General features: G+C 41.5%; 1 protein-coding gene across 2 annotated transcripts; it reads left to right on the top strand.

Moving 5' to 3' along the window:
* The first annotated feature begins 66 nt into the window (after positions 1–66).
* On the top strand, positions 67–18,157 carry LOC117427672 (protein HIRA-like). 2 transcript variants are annotated; one of them, XM_058994201.1, is made up of 25 exons: positions 67–199; positions 1,374–1,436; positions 1,761–1,871; positions 1,954–2,044; positions 2,629–2,723; positions 3,358–3,453; positions 3,826–3,986; positions 4,080–4,247; positions 5,676–5,789; positions 7,556–7,626; positions 7,833–7,938; positions 8,512–8,718; positions 9,012–9,097; positions 9,461–9,646; positions 10,205–10,387; positions 10,903–11,113; positions 11,544–11,642; positions 11,791–11,939; positions 12,484–12,645; positions 12,779–12,837; positions 13,151–13,256; positions 15,678–15,800; positions 16,196–16,359; positions 16,731–16,819; positions 17,319–18,157. In XM_058994201.1, exons 1-25 carry the CDS (start codon positions 163–165, stop codon positions 17,433–17,435), a joined length of 3,054 nt encoding a protein of 1,017 aa, XP_058850184.1. In that variant the 5' UTR covers positions 67–162; the 3' UTR covers positions 17,436–18,157. The 2 variants fall into 2 exon arrangements, with proteins under 2 accessions (XP_058850184.1, XP_058850185.1); XM_058994202.1 differs by having other exon boundaries at positions 122–212.
* Positions 18,158–18,448: the final 291 nt, after the last annotated feature.

Below are 18,448 nucleotides of genomic sequence, written 5' to 3'. Positions count from 1 at the left end.
CGCTGAAAACGCTCAGGTCCGGCACGTTTCACAAAAACGGTCCAGAAAGCGAGAGGACGCGCAGCCACAGCGCGTCGGAGAGACGACGGGGAACTGGGGGCGAAACCCAGCCGGTTAGAAAGACTTTCTCTCTCTCTCTCTCTCTCAGAGGTCCTGGAAATTATGAAGCTCTTGAAGCCAAGTTGGATCAGTCACAATGGTAAGCAGTAAATGTGAGTGCAATGCTGGAATCCGTGTGGCGAAGTTGGGGTTTTGTTTGAAATCGAGGACGCTCGACTCCGGCACGCTTGTATGGCTGCACAGTGACATCGGAGCGCGTTAATGATAATAATACACGCTCTGATGCGGTACTGTGCTCGTATTTGGGACAGTATCATGCACATATTATTGTTGAGGTTTATCTCCCGACAGCATCACCACCTACAGAGTCAAGCTGTAACACCTGCCAGGGAAGGTGGCTTTTAAATGAGTTTTATTTTTTATGGTTTTGAATAGAGTAGATTTGAAGTTTTCTTGTTGTTTGTTTTTTTAGCTGAAACATTTTAAACCACTTTCTTGAATAAAAAAAACATTGCTTGGCGATCCTAGCAATGGTGCTTTGGAGGGGGCGACTTTTGAACCTACAACAAAGGGGCGATGCAAACTTCTAAGAAGTAACGCTGCAGCTGTTGCCTGCATAGCAACGGGGGTTCTGTGAGGAAACAAAGTACATTATTATTATTATTATTATTATTATTATTATTATTATTATTAACTGTGTTGCTGTCTCTGTTTCTATTCTTATTTGTAGAGGTATATTGTTAGTGACATTTATGTTCAAAACATGCGATTTTTTTTCATTTATTTTTTCAATTTTCTAAATTCACGTGAATGCATGTAAAAATGAAGGAACAGGGTACTGTTAAAATAACCACTTTGATCTAGACCAGGGACAAAGTATAATGTGAATACTGAATTTGAAACTCGTATGTATCATAAGAAATAAAATGCATGTTTTTAAATCATTATTTGTGGGTTTCTAACACACCCACCTAACTTTAATTGATTCAAGACGGGACTGCACAGCGTCAGCTTTTTAAAACAATAATAAGATTGATTCGTTTTTACCAGAATTATAGTTTGTTTGCTGTAGATCAACTGTTTTGACGGATGTGCCATTGTCGGTATATATTTTCACTTACTTTCTGTAGCCACGCCGCTTGCAGTGTCACTTTGAAAGCTTGTTTTTCTCCTCTTTCGCCACACACACACACACACACACACACACACACACACACACACACACACGTGTTTTCATAGGCTTGAACTACATGGTGCTTGTGTAGCAATTTCTTAAAAACAATCTGTTTGATACCAAAGTTGTTGTTTTCCAGGAAAGCCAATATTTTCTGTTGACATCCACCCGGAGGGAACAAAATTTGCAACAGGAGGACAAGGTAACTTTTTAAATTTTTTTAATTAACATATTCATGAAAATTACATTTTTTTTCTTATAAGAATGATTGCCTGAGGAACAGCGTTTAACAGTAATTGTTTATTCTTGACAATGACATTTGGACTAGTGTATGTGGAGATTGTTCTAATGTTCTATTTTTTTTTTTTTAGGTTAGACCATTTTAGAAGTCCGCATACATATTGTATCCTACATGCTATTGGCTTCATAATGGATATGTTTGTTTTTGTGTGAGGTAACCAGGTCTTTGCCAGTTACAGGCCTTAAAAATAAATCTCAACCATTGATGCCATTGTTTTCTCCGCAGGAGAGGATTCTGGGAAAGTTGTCATATGGAACATGGCACCAGTCCTTCGAGAAGAGGACGAGAAGAACGAGACCATTCCCAAGATGCTTTGCCAGATGGACAACCATTTAGGTATGGGCAGGCCTCCTTTCTGCTGATGGGCATTCCCCCCCGAAGATCAGTCAACAATGAAATGTTTGATCTGTCGTTCCAGCTTGCGTGAACTGTGTGCGCTGGTCCAACAATGGGCTGTACCTGGCTTCAGGTGGGGATGACAAGCTGATAATGGTGTGGAAACGAGCAGCGTGAGTAACTAATAAGAAACAGCTGAACAGATATCAAATACATACAGGCACTGCAGGGGTGGGAATAGGACTCCCATTGCATAGCAGTTTGATCCAGTTCTGGTTTTACTATGAGTTTAATAAGACACAGCTGAGCTTGTTACCTATACACTGTGGATAATCAAGCTCTTAGAAAAACCTGGAATGAGTGACTCTGCTACGCAATAGGAGTCTTATTTCCATCCCGGCATTGCCCAAAAAGTTTTAAGTGTAGGTTATTGTTTTATAGTTTAAGGTCAACCATACAAAATCCACTTTGCTTTCAAACCTTTTTGCAAAATGTTACAGTTAACCGTAGTTTATTTTGCACAGGTAAGTTTCCACGAAATTAAGAAAAAAAAAAAAAAAAATTTCAGGCCAGTGAGAGATCTTTAAAATGCCTTTTCCCAAAATGTACACATGCATTTTTCAGTTCAGATCCATCCATGGGAACATGCTTAATTGCTGCATGACATCTTGGCTATATAGAAGACTATGATCTCCAGAACATTTCATGAGCACTGAAAAGAAAAGTGAATACATGTAGTTTGTATTGTGCGTTGCAGGTACATTGGCCCCAGCACTGTGTTCGGTTCCAGCAGTAAACTGGCCAACGTGGAGCAGTGGAGATGTGTAACCATACTGAGGAGTCACACTGGAGGTAAAACAAGATCTTCACAAATATCTAACCTGCTTTCATATCTGCTAGTATGTTTTCAAGAGGTAATACATCCATGTTGGCTCCATGCAAACACATACTGTTCCATAGTTGCTCCTTTTTGTTCATCTTTTTATTTCCAATTATATATATATATATATATATATATATATATATATATATATTTTTAACACAGCTCTTAAGTCAATGGAAAAAAATTGTAGTACAATTACTTTTTAAAATTTGTTTTCGAGACAGGTCTTCAAAACCTTAGTGGTCCTGTCACTTTCTCCAGTTCTTTTCAAATGTAATGGTTGGGAATCCAATTGCACCCTCCTTTCATGATGAGTTATTAAAGTCATAAGTCATCACTATAACATTCTCTATAATATGATCATCACTCACACACTCAGTTTCATATTATTTTTTTTCCCCTGACTTTGACCTACTTTCTGAGCAGCACTGACACCTGAAACAGCAGCTGTCTGAGATCATGTGGATTAGGAAACGACTTTTCTTTATAGAGAAGAAGCAAACGTCTACTGCGATGCATTGCCAGTTGCACTGTTAACTCTTGTCTGTTTTCGGAGTGTGAAACTTAACCATGAGAAATGTGCTCTTTGGAATGTCCTTTCAGATGTCATGGACGTTGCTTGGTCACCACATGATGCCTGGCTCGCTTCCTGCAGCGTTGACAATACCATTGTCATCTGGAACGCTCGCAAATTTCCAGGTGGGTGTTACTGTAACGTAAATAATATTTGCAGGATGGTACGTGTGCTATGCCCAGCTCCTGAAGGGGCTTGAATACAATGACAATAATAACAATTCTGCTTTACACGATATGAAAGTTCACGCACGTTCTAGGATAATTGCAAGAGTAGACATTGCACAATTTGCAGAAAACATACAACAAGTACATTCCATGCTTCATACATTATATGCATGACAACCAGCTTAAAACTGACAGATATCTAAAATCACGACATTTCTTTACCACAAGACATGCTGCAGTGCTTTATGCAAAATGTCGGACTTCAGCTGTGCACATGCAAGGCATCGTCATTTAAAACGCATGCCGTTTTATTTTGACTTGCCTCTGCAGAGATCATCGCTACCCTGCGGGGTCACACAGGCCTGGTGAAGGGGCTGACCTGGGACCCTGTGGGGAAGTACATTGCCTCTCAGGCCGACGACCGCAACTTGAAGGTGTGGCGGACCATGGACTGGCAGCTGGAAACCAGCATAACCAAACCGTTCGACGAGGTGAGCAGGAGATCCCAGGGGTTAGCAGCCTTTCACATAGTAGCAGAGTTGCTCAGGTAAGGGTATTATAAACGTGTCCTGTGTTCTTCGCAGTGCGGTGGAACCACTCACGTGCTGCGGCTCAGCTGGTCCCCCGACGGTCAGTATCTAGTCTCCGCCCACGCCATGAACAACTCCGGCCCCACAGCGCAGATCATTGAGAGGGACGGCTGGAAGACCAACATGGACTTTGTGGGTCATCGGAAAGCAGTGACAGTAGTGGTAAGTGTGCTTTGTGATGCCAGCAGGTGGAGAACGAGACAGAGAAGGCTTTCAATTATCATGAACAGACACGCTTTAGTTAAAGGGTGAATAAAAGCACAAATCTGTAAACGTGTTGTGAAAGATGCCAACGCTTTGCTTTGTGTTGCTGTGATTTACAAACAAAACGCTGTGCAGCCGTGGGATGTGATAACCGCTAACGAGTGTCATTTTATAACTGGTTTCTAACAGTACATTATGTTTTTTTCTATTGGATCCTTAAACTGGAGCGTTGCCCTTTTGATTTCCTTGTGATTTCCTTCAGCTTTTGGAGCAGGTCACGGTATACATGTATAAATGTGCAGCCTGCAGTGTGTGGAACCGCTGAAGGCTTTCTAGTAGCCTGTTCTTTACTCAGTGGTCTCGGTTGCTCACGACCACAGACAAGTCACGGTAAATTCGATGTCTATGATCCTCAGCCCCCCCCCCCCCCCCCCCCCAACAGGCAGATATGCAAGATTCTTATCCAGAAAAAGTAGCAATACCACACTGCATACTTCAAACACAAAGACCTCCTTCCTATATATAGTGGGCTGAATCTGTTTTTTATCTCCTGAAACCACATTAGTGGTGTGAAATTAGCTGCAGTGAGAAGAAAATGTGCTCCAGCAAAATTGATTTTTGAAGTAGAATCTTGCTGCCAGAGTCACAGTTTAGCATTTATATATATAATATATATTGGTATTCCCATGCAAGCCTAGCTTTCTTCCTGTGTGTCTGCTTTGGTTACAGACCTGTATGACATTTATAGTTGCTTTCAGATTATGCTAATGTATACAGAGAAACACCCCTGTGAGTCGCCTGTCTCTCTCCCTTCTGCAGATAACGACAGTAGATTTGGCTGCATCCAGGTCCCTGCACAGAAATATAAAATCTGCAGTCTTTCCACACATCCAGTTTGACATACAGACAGATGCCTTCATACAGTATACACCTCCATGCTGTCCTGCTCTCAGTAACTACAGATCAGTAGCTAAAGAATGTCCTAACAAGATTGATCACAATTGAATTAGCGCTTCGAGATATTTGTAAAAATATAGAAACAGGATAAATAGATAGATGGACATGCCTCCTCTATAAACCCCCAGATTCAGACGCTATCAATAATTAGTATTTATGTTTTACTTCATATTTTATATTTACTTTGGTAAACATTATGATGAGAAATCCTGTACAAACCAAAAACAAAACTGGACATTTACCGTTAAGCGTTTAGTAAAATACTGCTTTAGGGTTTTTATTTTCGTTTAATGTTTAAAACTAACAGGGTTCATGATGTGATAAATACATAAGAAAACACAGCAGTGAATTGGAGGTGAAGGTGTATGAAACTGAAATGTACTGCTAGCCTTTTTAAATTGTTCAATGTTTTAATTGTGTTCCCTGCAGAAATTCAACCCTAAGATTTTCAAGAAGAAGCAGAAGAACGGCAGCTCTCCCAAGCCCAGCTGTCCGTACTGCTGCTGCGCTGTGGGCAGTAAGGACCGCTCTGTGTCTGTGTGGGTGAGTGAGGTCAGAGAGACGGGGCTGCGCTCTTCCACAGATCAGTAGTTTAGGACAAAACCCCCACAACACGCAAACTGAATGATGGATTTTTAATGAGGAGTGTGCACCTTAAAAAAAAATAGACATTAATTGCCTCAAACCTACATGGTTTGAAGAACCACCTCCTGGCCAGGCGGATGAGGCAGAAGACCACGCAGTAGATTATATAGGCTGAGGGTAGTCCTAAGGGATGCTGACAGATCAGTCAAAAACAAGGAGGGGCATGTTATTTGCGTATTCATGTTCTCTAATTGGTTCACAGTAGTTGACATAAATATGTTTCAAAACCTAATTATTGTGTGCTATAGTCTGCTTTTAACGTAGGTTAGCTAGCCAAACATTAAAGCTATGCCTCGCAAATATATAATATACTTTAGTGTAGCAGACTATGTAGCTGTACAAGAATGGGTTAACTGCTTAGTCTAAGATGTTCATTGTGGCCACTTCTCTTTGAAGTGTAATAATAGATTTTCTATTGAATGTAATTAAGTGTTCTGCGACGAGTTAGAAACACATGCCAACAAAACAGACAGTAGGAGTGCTGCAGAACACTGCAGAATATCTTGGGCTATTGGGCACAACAGTCTGAGTCATTGCAGGATAAATAGAACTGTGAGCTTCAGTGCAAACCAGAGATTGTGAGCGACATTAAAGACATACTTCTGAAACTGTCATGCTGTTTTTGACTGAAATAGCTACAGGCCTGTAAGGAATGGTATTCTTAATTTAGCTCGCTGCATCCACGTAAACAGGGAGATCGAAGGACAGCGCCTTATATGGGAAAGTAATTATTCAAGATTAGTTTCAGGTACCGATGTATGCAGACAGAAATATGTAGTGACGTGCCAAACTGAGAAAGCTGTCAAACCGGACTGGCGCTGCCAGAGAGCTCATTCTTCTGCACATTGAGGCTTCCTGCTACGGCTCTCTCCTTCAATTACGTCAAGGCAGCTGGCAGTAAGCTCAGCGGAGGAGGACTGTGAGTGAATGGAAATCTCTCACATAAATGAAGTGCACACAATGGGGTGGTATGGGCAGCAGTGTGGAGTAGTGGTTAGGGCTCTGGACTCTTGACCGGAGGTTTGTGGGTTCAATCCCCAGTGGGGGACACTGCTGCTGTACCCCTGAGCAAGGTACTTTACCTAGATTGCTCCAGTAATAACCCAACTGTATAAATTGGTAATTGTATGTAAAAATAATGTGATATCTATAAAATGTGAAATAATGTGATATGTTGTAACAATTGTAAGTCGCCCTGGATAAGGGCGTCTGCTAAGAAATAAATAATAATAATAATAATAATAATAATAATAATAATAATAATAATAATATAACTCAACAATGGACATGTGAAATGAATCACATGAGTGTAACAGATTGGGGGCCACAGCTTTAAAGGGTACAAAGCTTTCAGTTGCATTTTGTCCGCTTCTCATTTGATGGTGTTTGCAGTCGTTGTAATTTGTTCGTATTGCAATTACTCCACTATATAGAGAGATGTATATTTTTAAACTTCTTGATATAGTATGTGCCCAGCTGTAGACCTCAGTAACACGGTCAAGATAAGCCAAAGTGAAATATTGGTTACAGTTCTACACACTTTCTGGTATAGTGAATGGGCATCAGTGCTTTTGCTTGCATGATAAGTCTTTGTCAGTATCTTTGCAAACACATTGAATAGTGAAAACTCAATATCCATGTGTGTTTATATATTTTTGTTTCAGCTCACTTGCCTGAAACGCCCCCTTGTGGTTATCCATGAGTTATTTGACAAGTCAATCATGGATATCTCATGGTAAGATAAATCTGATGAAAATGCATGTTTGTGTATATATATATATATATATATATATATATATATATATATATATATATATATATATATATATATATATATATATATATATATATATATATATATATATACATACATTATATATTTTTTTTCAACACGTTAACCAGGCTCCTCAATGGCTTCGATTGCTCTTGTGTTTCTTGCAGGACCCTCAATGGCCTGGGGATCCTGGTGTGCTCCATGGATGGGACTGTGGCATACCTGGATTTCTCTCAGGATGAGCTTGGGGATCCACTCAACGAGGAAGAGAAGGTACACAACAGTGGCAGTGCTCTATAGTCTAGAGCAAGACTAGAGCAACGCTACAAAATCCCACTACACTTTTTAGCTTGTGTGTGTTTGGGGATGTACTGTACAAGTTCCAGTTCAGTTTCCTTGCACAAGACCAGCCAATCTGTGATTGGGCTGCTAACCAATTTTGTTTTTACTTGTTTCGCACCTTGGCAGTTGCAGAGATGCAAATAATACTTGCATTGCATAGCAGCTTTAGCCATTCCAGGTTCAACTGTCAGCTGCTCCGGAACATGTTACCTATACTTGGTAGTTAATTAAGCTCACAGTAAAACCCGGAATGGGACCAGACTGCTATGCAATGGTAGCCTTATTTCCATCCTGAGTTGTTTTGATTCATGTCAAAAGATGAGCCTTTGCCTCAGAATAAGGCCCCTTGGGTTATACCCATATACATAGCATAAAGAATCCCTCTCCACCCAACACACTGTTTTTAAAGATTCTGTAGGTTTTTGCTTTTGTAGGGCTTGCTTGCTTGCTGTACATTTTCTCATTCGTTGCGAATACATTTATTTTTTTTTTCTTTAATCGTAGAACTCGATTCACCAAAAGATTTACGGAAAAAGCCTGGCGATCACCACAGAGGCTCAGCTGCCCACCACCATCATCGAGAACCCGGAGATGCTGAAGTACCAGCAGCAGAAGCAGCTGGCTGAGCAGAGGAACGCGGCCAGCAGGGAGGCGCACACGCCCAAACTCACCAGCGTGGTGAACGGGGAGAGCCTGGAGGATATCAGGAAGGTGGGCACTGCACCCTGCTCCTCCCCAGCCTCTGCCTGCCAAGAAATACAGGGGTGTTAATGCACTAAATAAAGACTAATTCATTGATTCGACACACTAATGAGCTGATCTGTTAATCGGTCTAGACTGCTTGAGTTGAAATACATGCAAATAAGCTAAACGCTTAATAAACAAAGCAAAATAAACTCCATAAGTCGGTTCTGAAATAGGGAATGCTGAAAATTGAAACTTCACTTTTAAATGGCTGGTGGCACTTTACTTTGCTGATGTGTTTATTTAATTCTCTTTTGCAGAATTTGTTGAAAAAGCAGGTGGAAACGAGGACAGCAGATGGCCGCAGACGGATCACCCCTCTATGCATTGCTCAGTTAGACACGGGGTGAGAGCATTTCAGTGCAGTGCTATACCGTACCACAGTCAGGAGGGCCTGGCAGGTTCTCTAAATGCAACAAACAATGCAGCGTTTCCAAGATACGTTGGAGTATACAGTAAGATTCGCTGAGGGTGCACCACCTTCAGTACCGTTACTGTTCAAGGCGTTGCAGGTGCGATGGACGCAACAGTGTCCACAAACATCAACCCTTGTCCCTCACGCCCGTAAGAGGACAAGCGTGATTATTTTCTACATGCTGATGGTGCACCCTGTTTGAATAGTACTGCGGTATGTTTTGACCTACAGGTAGCCTGCTTGGAATTTGTATTTAATATTTTTTTTTTAAGAAACTGCTTATCTTGTTCGCAGGGACTTCTCCCCAGCCCTGTTTAACAGTGTCCCGATCCTTCCCGGCTCGTCTGTGTCCTCCCAGCTGACCCAGCAGCAGACCTCCTCGGACTCCAACACGGCCAACTCCCTCAGCCTGAAGCCGTGTCCGGAGCCCACAGCCGCTGCTGCTCCCAGGCCTGCAGACGATGCACTGCACAAAGAGGGGTCAGTAGGAACTGCTGTAATAGTCTCGAGAATGGTTCAGTTTCTTTTTTAATTGTGCAATTTTGTTATCGACCTAAAAAAAAAAAAAAAAATCATGCAAAATTCATAAAGATCTTCCTCGAGCTCTGATTTTGTATTGAATTTTGTATTAAAAGATATTTTTTCCAGTTCCATTTGGTGCACCTGAGCTTGTCTCCAGTTCCGGTGTGACTAACCAGGCTCAGATCCTGAAACCTGGAATGTAATAAACTGCTGTCCAATGGGAGTCTTTGCTGCTATTTCTGTATCGAGGTTAATCCTTGTTTTCATGGGCATCCTGGGGGGTGTAGGTTGTGTGCGTGAGAGACTGTGGTAATGAGCAGAAAAGCCTTGAAAAGTATGATTCGATTTCCCCCGAATAAGTGATTCCATCTCAAGGACAGCTGTACAGATTAGGGTCTTAAGTGTATGTCTAAAAGACTGGATTAGCATCGTTCTGCCTTAAAGCTTTCCATGTCTCATTGTATGCAATGTGTTCTGGAACTTTTTTAACTTGGTTATTTATTCGTTTTTTTCCAGCGTCAATGCTACAGCCACCACGTTGTCAGCCGTTGTAAACTCCATTGCAGGGAAACCAAACTCTCTGACGTCTGCTGCCAAGATTGAGCCAATGAAAGCACTTGATTCCAGGTTTACAGAAAGATCAAAAGCCACGCCCGGAGTAGCCATATCCTCTCTCGTCAGTCTCACCCCCCTTGATAGGTAAAAAAAAAAAAAAGACCCATGAAGATTGTGTCTCAAACTGCAGTTAAACCTCAAATACTGAGCTGAAAGGACATGCAGTACAACACATACAATCGGACTGGCCTGATTTTCAAACATGGGCACATATGTTTATTATGCATGCAGTTTGTATAGGCCTATAAGTTTTAACCACACTTCTGTCATGGAAGTTGCTGTGAGCAGAGCTGTAGACTGAGGATAGTCTGCTTTATTTATCTGCAAAGCAGCGACAGCACAGGTAGTGGCAAAGTGGCCACCAGACCACTTTTGACTTCAGTGGCAGGTTTGCATTATTAGAGTTTAAAAACATGTGTGACAAATGATGATGGCATACATGCAGGATGCTCTTAATTCAACAGCGTCTGCAGCCTCAGGCTCCGTTTCAAACCCATGACTTCTTCGGAAGCAGTCCGGTTGGTCATCCTAGTTGCAGCATGCAAATATCCGACCTTCCACCTCTCTCTAGCAGCTTTCTGTTCTTGTTTGCTTTTCAGAGTAAAAGATGCAAATGCCCTTAAGGACCCGAGGCCCAGGATCACATGTCTGGACAGCAGCAGCGACAGCGAGGAGAAAATGAAAGCACCGTCTCTGGCCTTGAACAAGAGGAAGATAGAGATGGAGGGGAGCGAGGTGGTCGAGAAGAGAAAGAAGGGAAGGCCGAGGAAAGATACCAAAGTACTGCCGGTGAACGTAGCCGTGCTGCAGGTAAAACCACTTTAACCATGGCGTTGAAGGTCAGCCTGTGTCTAGGAAGTGTGATCATTCCGCTTTCATTGTCTATGAAATTTTATAGGTGTCGGATGAATTCAGGAAAAATAGCTGCTGTCCTCAAAATATTTAAAGCCGTTAATTATGAACGGTGTTACCGGTTTGAAGAAGAGAACAGATAAAAGGTTTTTACAAGGGATGTTTTGTTTTTACTATGGGTGCACTGTGTGTGTTATATGGAGGAAATCTGTCTGTACGTGTGCCACGTTTGTGTGTTTTCATGCACGTAGAGGATTTCGGTCATGGCGATTTTGTTCATGATACTGGTAAAGCTCTTCTTTCGTCAGTATTTGCAGCTGTGGTGGTGAAACAAAGTTTTAATGAATGAATAAAGAAATGAAGAACCCTTTTTTTGTTGTTTTTGCAGACTGCGCCCACAACAGACAAAGATCCCCCCAGAGTTGTTGTGCCGATGGCAGTGTTGAAGCTGCCAACACCAGCACCACAGAAAGCTTTCACTGTACAGGTAAGAGACGCTTCTGTCATGGGCTTCAGCAACAGCGGATCAGCAAACTACAGAAAAAGTGAAAGTATTTATTTTATATATTAAAAAAAAATGCTTTCATTTTGATAACACAAATGTCAGGGGTTTTTTTTCTCTCTCTCTCTTGCAGATCAGCTCGGATCCGTCCGTGTTCATTGAGGTGGAGAATGAGGTCTCCACCGCCGGGGGGTCCAGGCTGAGCCGGCTGAAGTGTAACCGGGAGGGTAAAGTGTGGGAGACGGTTCTCACCAGTCGAGTCCTGACTGCTGCTGGAAGCTCGTAAGTCAGAGAAGACATTAGCTGGGTTTGCGGTGTGTCGTGTGTAACCCTCCTGGTGGCTGACAACACATTCACAGCGGGTCTCAGTCTACCTGCTTACCCATACTATAGTGTTTCTTTTCAACTGCCTACAACCTCAGGGATGGAAACAAGACTCCTACTGCACAGCAGTTTCACCCATTCCAGGTTTTACTGCGAGCTTGGTTAGCCACAGTGTATAGGTAACATGCTCAGGTGTGTCTTATTAAACTCGCTGTAAAATCAGGAAGGGATCAAACTACTATGCAATGGGAGCCTTATTTCCACCCCTGATCCTTTATCTTTTTTGGGGGTTAAAAATTTGATGCGTTTTAAGGATTCCTTAGCATGTTTTAAAAACCAGAATGATACATGTGCAGCTTTTGAGTTAGACCCCAATCAAATGCAGAAATCCCCCCCCATGGATGCAGGCAGTCGTGATTCAGTGTCTCTGTGACCCGCGTCCTAGCTCGTGCTGCACTGAGGAGGTCTGTGTTAAGTAAAGGCGGATCTCGTTGGTTTTCAGGGACGTGATCGGGGTGGCCTGTGAGGACAGGACGTTGTCGGTATTCTCTGCCTGTGGCTGGCGGCTGCTCCCAGCCATCCTGTTGCAGGCGCCCATGTCCACGCTGCACTGTTCTGGCTGCTACGTGATGGCCCTCACTGCCTGTGCCACGCTGTCAGTCTGGTAGGTATGGCATGAGAAGGTGGGAAGCATATCCACAGCAATATTTATGCATTGTTTAAATGGGTCGGGACAGACGCCTGCTTTGGACAATGCCGTTCAGATGTCATCATTTTATTATTTTTTGCGTTTTCAGGGATGTGCAGAAGCAGTCGGTACTGGTCAAGAATGAATCGCTACAGAGTATCTTATCAGGTAATTGCTTATTTAAATGCTTTTTTTTTTTTTTTTTTTTTGCATTCTGTTCCATTTACTTATGTTGAAAAGCAGCTAGCAACAAAAGCTTACCTTTACAAAGCTTGAGCATAAAACCAAAAAAATATTTCAGGCACCCACACCAGTCACCCGTATTGTTTTGAAGTGTTGCGCAGTGTTACTCAGTCTCCAGTTCTCCACAAGTGAAGCTGATTTGTTATAATTTCATGGGTTCACTGTTTTGAGCTTATTGCTGGTCGGCAGTGTTTTTCTGGAGTAAGGTTTGATCTGTGGTGGTTGTGATTGTCTACAGGAACAGATACCACAGTCTCCCAGTCCTTGTTGACCCAGCACGGAGTCCCGGTTGTGAGCCTGGCCAGTGGAAAGTCGTACTGTTTCAACTCCTCTCTTGGGACATGGTAAGGTCCGATTCTATTTATACTGATCAGAATGCAGCCAGTCTTTCGCTCTATTAACAGTAATCCAGCTCCACCTGTTGTGATTCGTTTCACCCCATTATTTAACATTACTGACTTAAAATACCATGGAATCGAAATTGCAAGTTTTATAAATGTGTCCTAAAAATTAGTCTTTTCTTTATTGTCTATTGAGGGTTTTCACCCACGTGACCCCAGCGCCATACTGGTGGTCAAAACAGCGATGGCAGCTAATGCAAATCCAGTGTCTTCCACACTACAGTGCGAGTTATCCGGTGTCTTCCACACTACAGTGCGAGTTATCCGGTGTCTTCCACACTACAGTGCGAGTTATCCGGTGTCTTCCACACTACAGTGCGAGTTATTTGCCACAGAACGCACGTCTCGCCTCCAGTGTCAGGAATTGAAAAGACTCAGAGATAAGTGCCAGATTCGAGGAGTCTGTGATCCCTATTGTGCACCGCCAGTGCTTTTTACAGCACTTGGAGAGCCGTGAACTCCCCGACCTCGACTTCGGAGATATCTGGATCTATTTAGTTGAGAACCCTTCTCCCTACACCGCTTCCCAGATGAAGGCATGTAAAAGTACCGATAGTTATAAGCACTTCATCTCAGGATGGGTAAACCTACCGATTGTCTGGCATTTAGACAAGAAGTTGTTCTATGTTATCAAGGCCAAGGTAGGGAATGTTAGGAACATGACTATCGCAGGCTCAAACAACACGGCAAAACATGATTTCTACCTGTAAAAAAGATGAACAGACAGCAAGTACAGTTGTTCCGTTTACTCGTTTTTCTTTCAGTACTGAAATACAGATTAATGTTTGCACAATGCAGATATTCAGCTATGAAAACACAGCAACTCACAATGATAAACAGACTGTGATGCTAGGTCTCTTCCCCCCCAGTACAGAACACTTACTGTAACAAAACAATGTCTTTAGTGATTACAGTCGTGAAATTAGAATCTACACTATTAAAAACATAGAACAGTATAGCTAATAATTAATGACTGTGCTGATTCAAATTCAAATCCACAGATTTTTTATTTATTATTATTATTATTATTATTATTATTATTATTATTATTATTATTATTAGCATCCCACACTTAAAATACATTACTTTTTTGCTGTAGAAATTGTGTATGAAACACAATTAAAAGGATTAAATTAATTTATAATACTATTATTATTATTATTATTATTATTATTATTATTATTATTATTATTGTACCGCCATGCTTAGTAAATTCATTCACAATGTAGTGCCTTTGTGATTCTTTTCACGATGAAGGATTTTTTTTTAAAGGACGAAAGTCACCAACCCATTTAAGTTTAATCTGTTAAGTGTATATTTTAATGAAAAAATCGGCTATACAATTAAGCGTGTTAAACTTCATAATAATAATAATGAGTAATCCGCCTTTGACATACGTGACATATGTCACAAATGTGACGTCGCATGAAAACCCTCAATATGAACACACCCTGTGACCTTTTGTGTTATTTTTGTTCAAAACGCTCTCATCCACTGGCTTGTGGATTTGACAGTTTAAAATTTAATTGCAGATATTTTTTGACCTCGTCAGGGAAAGTGCATTCAGATCTGAGACACTGAGCTGAATAAAAACGCTTCTACCCTTTCAACAAAACCGCTCCCGTGACATTCAAAGAAAACATTTATTTGCAAATTCATTTAAGCACCACAGCTCTTTATGTCAGTCACGGATTGCTATATCTTAAACCTTAAGAAAAAAAAACCTTTAAACTGCGGAACAGTTGTAATTCTACCTCCTCTATTTATTTATTTATTTTAATTTCCCTCTTTCCTTGGCCATGATAACTGCTGTAGCCCTTATCAGATTCTGAAGTGATATGCTGCCCTTTTCAAATGCCTGGCAGCTCATTTCATGTGTCTGGGTAGTGCTGTCATAGCTGCTCACACAGACTGGGTTTCTCAACCTGGCATTTAGTCACTCCAATCCCACACGTTTTCTAGTCAGCTGACTTACGAGGCCATATAAATCTTCCAGTTTTATTAGGCTTCTTAAAACTTCAGGAAATATGTAGACACCTCGCCACTACATGCTGAAAGTGCAGAGTCTTCAATGATATATGCAGCTATACTTATAAAACTAACTTCAGAGATTCCAGGCATTTAAAAAGTGCTTGAAGTCTACTTTCCATTACACTGCTGCCCCCCCCCAATGCATCTTAGCAGCACATGTTTAGTTTTCAGTAACAAGCAGTTGATTTAACCACCACACTTCATAAAGCACCTCTTTCACGCCTGGATTCATTCAGAGGTAAGTGGCAGCAGCTGTGTTTAGATCATTGAAATACGCTCCCACTGTGGTGTACCAGTGACCTGTTAACATCCCCATTCCCGTTTCTCCATAAGGAATCTGATAGCAGACAAACAGGACTCCCTGGTGCAGTGTGCCGATTACAGGAACTGCTTCCCTTCCCAGGAGGCCATGCTGTCCTCTGGACCCTTGGCCATCGTGCAGGGTCACACTTTGAAGTAAGCTGGGTTTTTAAATGTTTCAGGCAATGGTCATTGTGTGGTAGCTGATAAGACGACCAGTTAAAGATTGTAGGGTTGCTGGTATGCGTTTTATTTCCTAAGCATTTAAACTGTAAGACTAAACCAGTGTGAAGCGTTACAGCAGCGTTAAGATCTGGAATGTCTGCAAGTTCCAATAGAAAAAAAATGCATGCATATTAAAAAAATATTTGATTAGTTACATTTAAAAAAAAAAAAAAGTGATGTGCACTTACCACCGTGCAAGGTTAACACCTACCTTTTGACATGCATATTTTTGACAATGCTAAAAAGCTCTTTAACGTCTCTGTTAATGAAGTAAGTTGCAAGCGCCTTGCTTCTGATTGTTTTCCTTTGCTTCTGTTGCAATGTAGTGCTGGGAGGCAAGCGTCCAGGCTGTCGTCCACACCACACCTCCTGCAGCAGGGAATGACGCTGGCCTACCTGGAGAACCAGATGGCATCAGCACTTGCATTGAAATCCAGTCCGGAGTACAGGCACTGGCTTCTCATCTACGCACGGTTCCTGGTAAATGAAGGTAGGATCGGGTCTAGCGCTGGGAATTCCTCTGTTCAACAGTTTGGTTCTCGTCGTTGCGTTTTGCATGTCATTTGCAGCTGTTTTAGCTTGGCTGCAAGATTTAGCTTGAAGGTGTGGTGGAATTGATAATGTAGATAGACAATTTAAATCTTCATAGTTTGCAGACAAGTTTGTATTGTAGGTTGTCAAGTTTTAATTGCGCCTTACAAAACAGAACTGTTTTCAATCCAGAAACAAATGTTGCAGGTAAATAAAGTAAAAAGTGTTTCCTAAAATGCCTGGAAAGGGAAACATTACAGACATGCATGCATTGAAGAAAGCATTACAATGGGCTTCTTTCATGACGTTCTGTTGAACTTCGTCTTGCAGGATCGCAGTATCGCTTACGAGAGCTATGTAAAGATTTGTTGGGTCCTGTACACAAGTCAGCGGCAAGCGTTTGGGAGGCGACTGTGCTGGTAAGAATATGAGGCTCTCACATACCTCAGTAATACGTTTAGCTCTGGTCTGCTGCCTTACAGCCTCCCAAGTTTGATCTTGTTGACTCACCGTAGTTTGAAGAGTGGGAGGACTTGGGGAAGTGGTGGTACACTTACTGTGTGGAATATTATTATTATTATTATTATTATTATTATTATTATTATTATGAGCATTACAGTTTTAACTGAGGGTTTTGCCTGGTGTCTCTCATGTTACAAAATCTTCATCAGTAACTATATAACACTCAATAGTGAGTGACATTTAGAAATACTTGAAGAAACTTGACAAACGTGTTATAACTCTTTCTCAACAAAGTCATTGAGAGAAACTTGTAGTCGAAACGTTTGTCATGAAGACCTTGAGAGAGACACATGTTTGTTGTTATCATTTCCAAGCTGCAAATCTTAAACTAAGAATAAATGATTGTTTGGTAATCCTGATATCAATGTGTCAATATTGCATGTTTTCACAACGCAGGGACTGAGGAAGCGAGACCTTCTCAAAGAGGTGCTTCCAGTTATAGGCCAGAATCTGCAGTTCCAGAGGCTCTTCACAGAATACCAGGATCAGCTGGAGCTGCTGAAAAACAAGTAGCACTTTCCCATCGTTCCACAGGGAGACCGTCATCACGAGAGAGCAGAGCCCCGCTGTGCCGTCTCGGGAGGAGCACAACACCTGCTACCCTGAGCAAGGACCCCCGTGAAGCAGGGGGTGGGGGCAAACAAAAGAACAAACAAGAGACGCTTCTCTTCAGTATGAAGGCACTAAGATTCCACTGTCCGCACGGGTCACGGGGTGCTCGGACAAGCACAATGCCACCGTCACGCAGAACAGCGGAAACCATTTAAAAAAAAAAATAAAAATAAAGAAAAAATAAAGAAAAAAATTCTCCTGATGTTTACGGGAGGTAATAACATAGTTTTTCTATCAGCAGTTGGAATATGTTTCTACTAGAAACAGAAAGCCTGTACAGTAGAGTGTGGGCAGGTAACACAGTGGCAGTGCTTGGTGCATCGCGTCACTACAGCAACAACAGCAACAACCCAAGAACGGACATTTTAACAGTAGCAACAACCAGACTCTGTGCAGTTTGTACATGGAGATAAACAGGTCCTGTTTTGTTTGTAATTTCTAAATGTTTGTACAAGAGACCTGTTTTTCTTTTTTTCTTTTAGGTTTTTGTTTGTTTTTTGTTTTAGTTTTTTTTTTTCATTTTCTACAAAATAAATTAATTGAGCAATGCTTTGGCATAATTTTATATTTTGCTGTGATTGGAAATTCGACTAAATAACAGTAATTAAATAGATTGGTTGGTTTCTGAGCTCTGTTCATTTTCCCCCCATGTTGTTCTAGCAGTCAGGTACTCTTCTCTAGTGTGCAAGGCTAAGTGCCTGGGCATTGCCTTTTGATTTCTCATCTCAATCACTCTGAGTGAATTTAGCTGAAAACAGCTCCCATACTGGAGAAACACATCTCAATCTCTCAGAACGATTTCAAGTATCGTAAGAAGAGATGGGGGAAAAACTCATTTTTGTAATAGATATGGCAGGATGGATGACTCCAATTAAAATATGCTCTCGGAAGATTGGAATAATATATTTGAGAAG

This window comes from Acipenser ruthenus, chromosome 21, assembly GCF_902713425.1.
Source record: "Acipenser ruthenus chromosome 21, fAciRut3.2 maternal haplotype, whole genome shotgun sequence".
Taxonomy (NCBI): Eukaryota; Metazoa; Chordata; class Actinopteri; order Acipenseriformes; family Acipenseridae; genus Acipenser; species Acipenser ruthenus.
The sequence above is the reverse complement of the archived record's forward strand: the minus strand, read 5'-3'. Positions and strand labels throughout refer to the sequence as shown.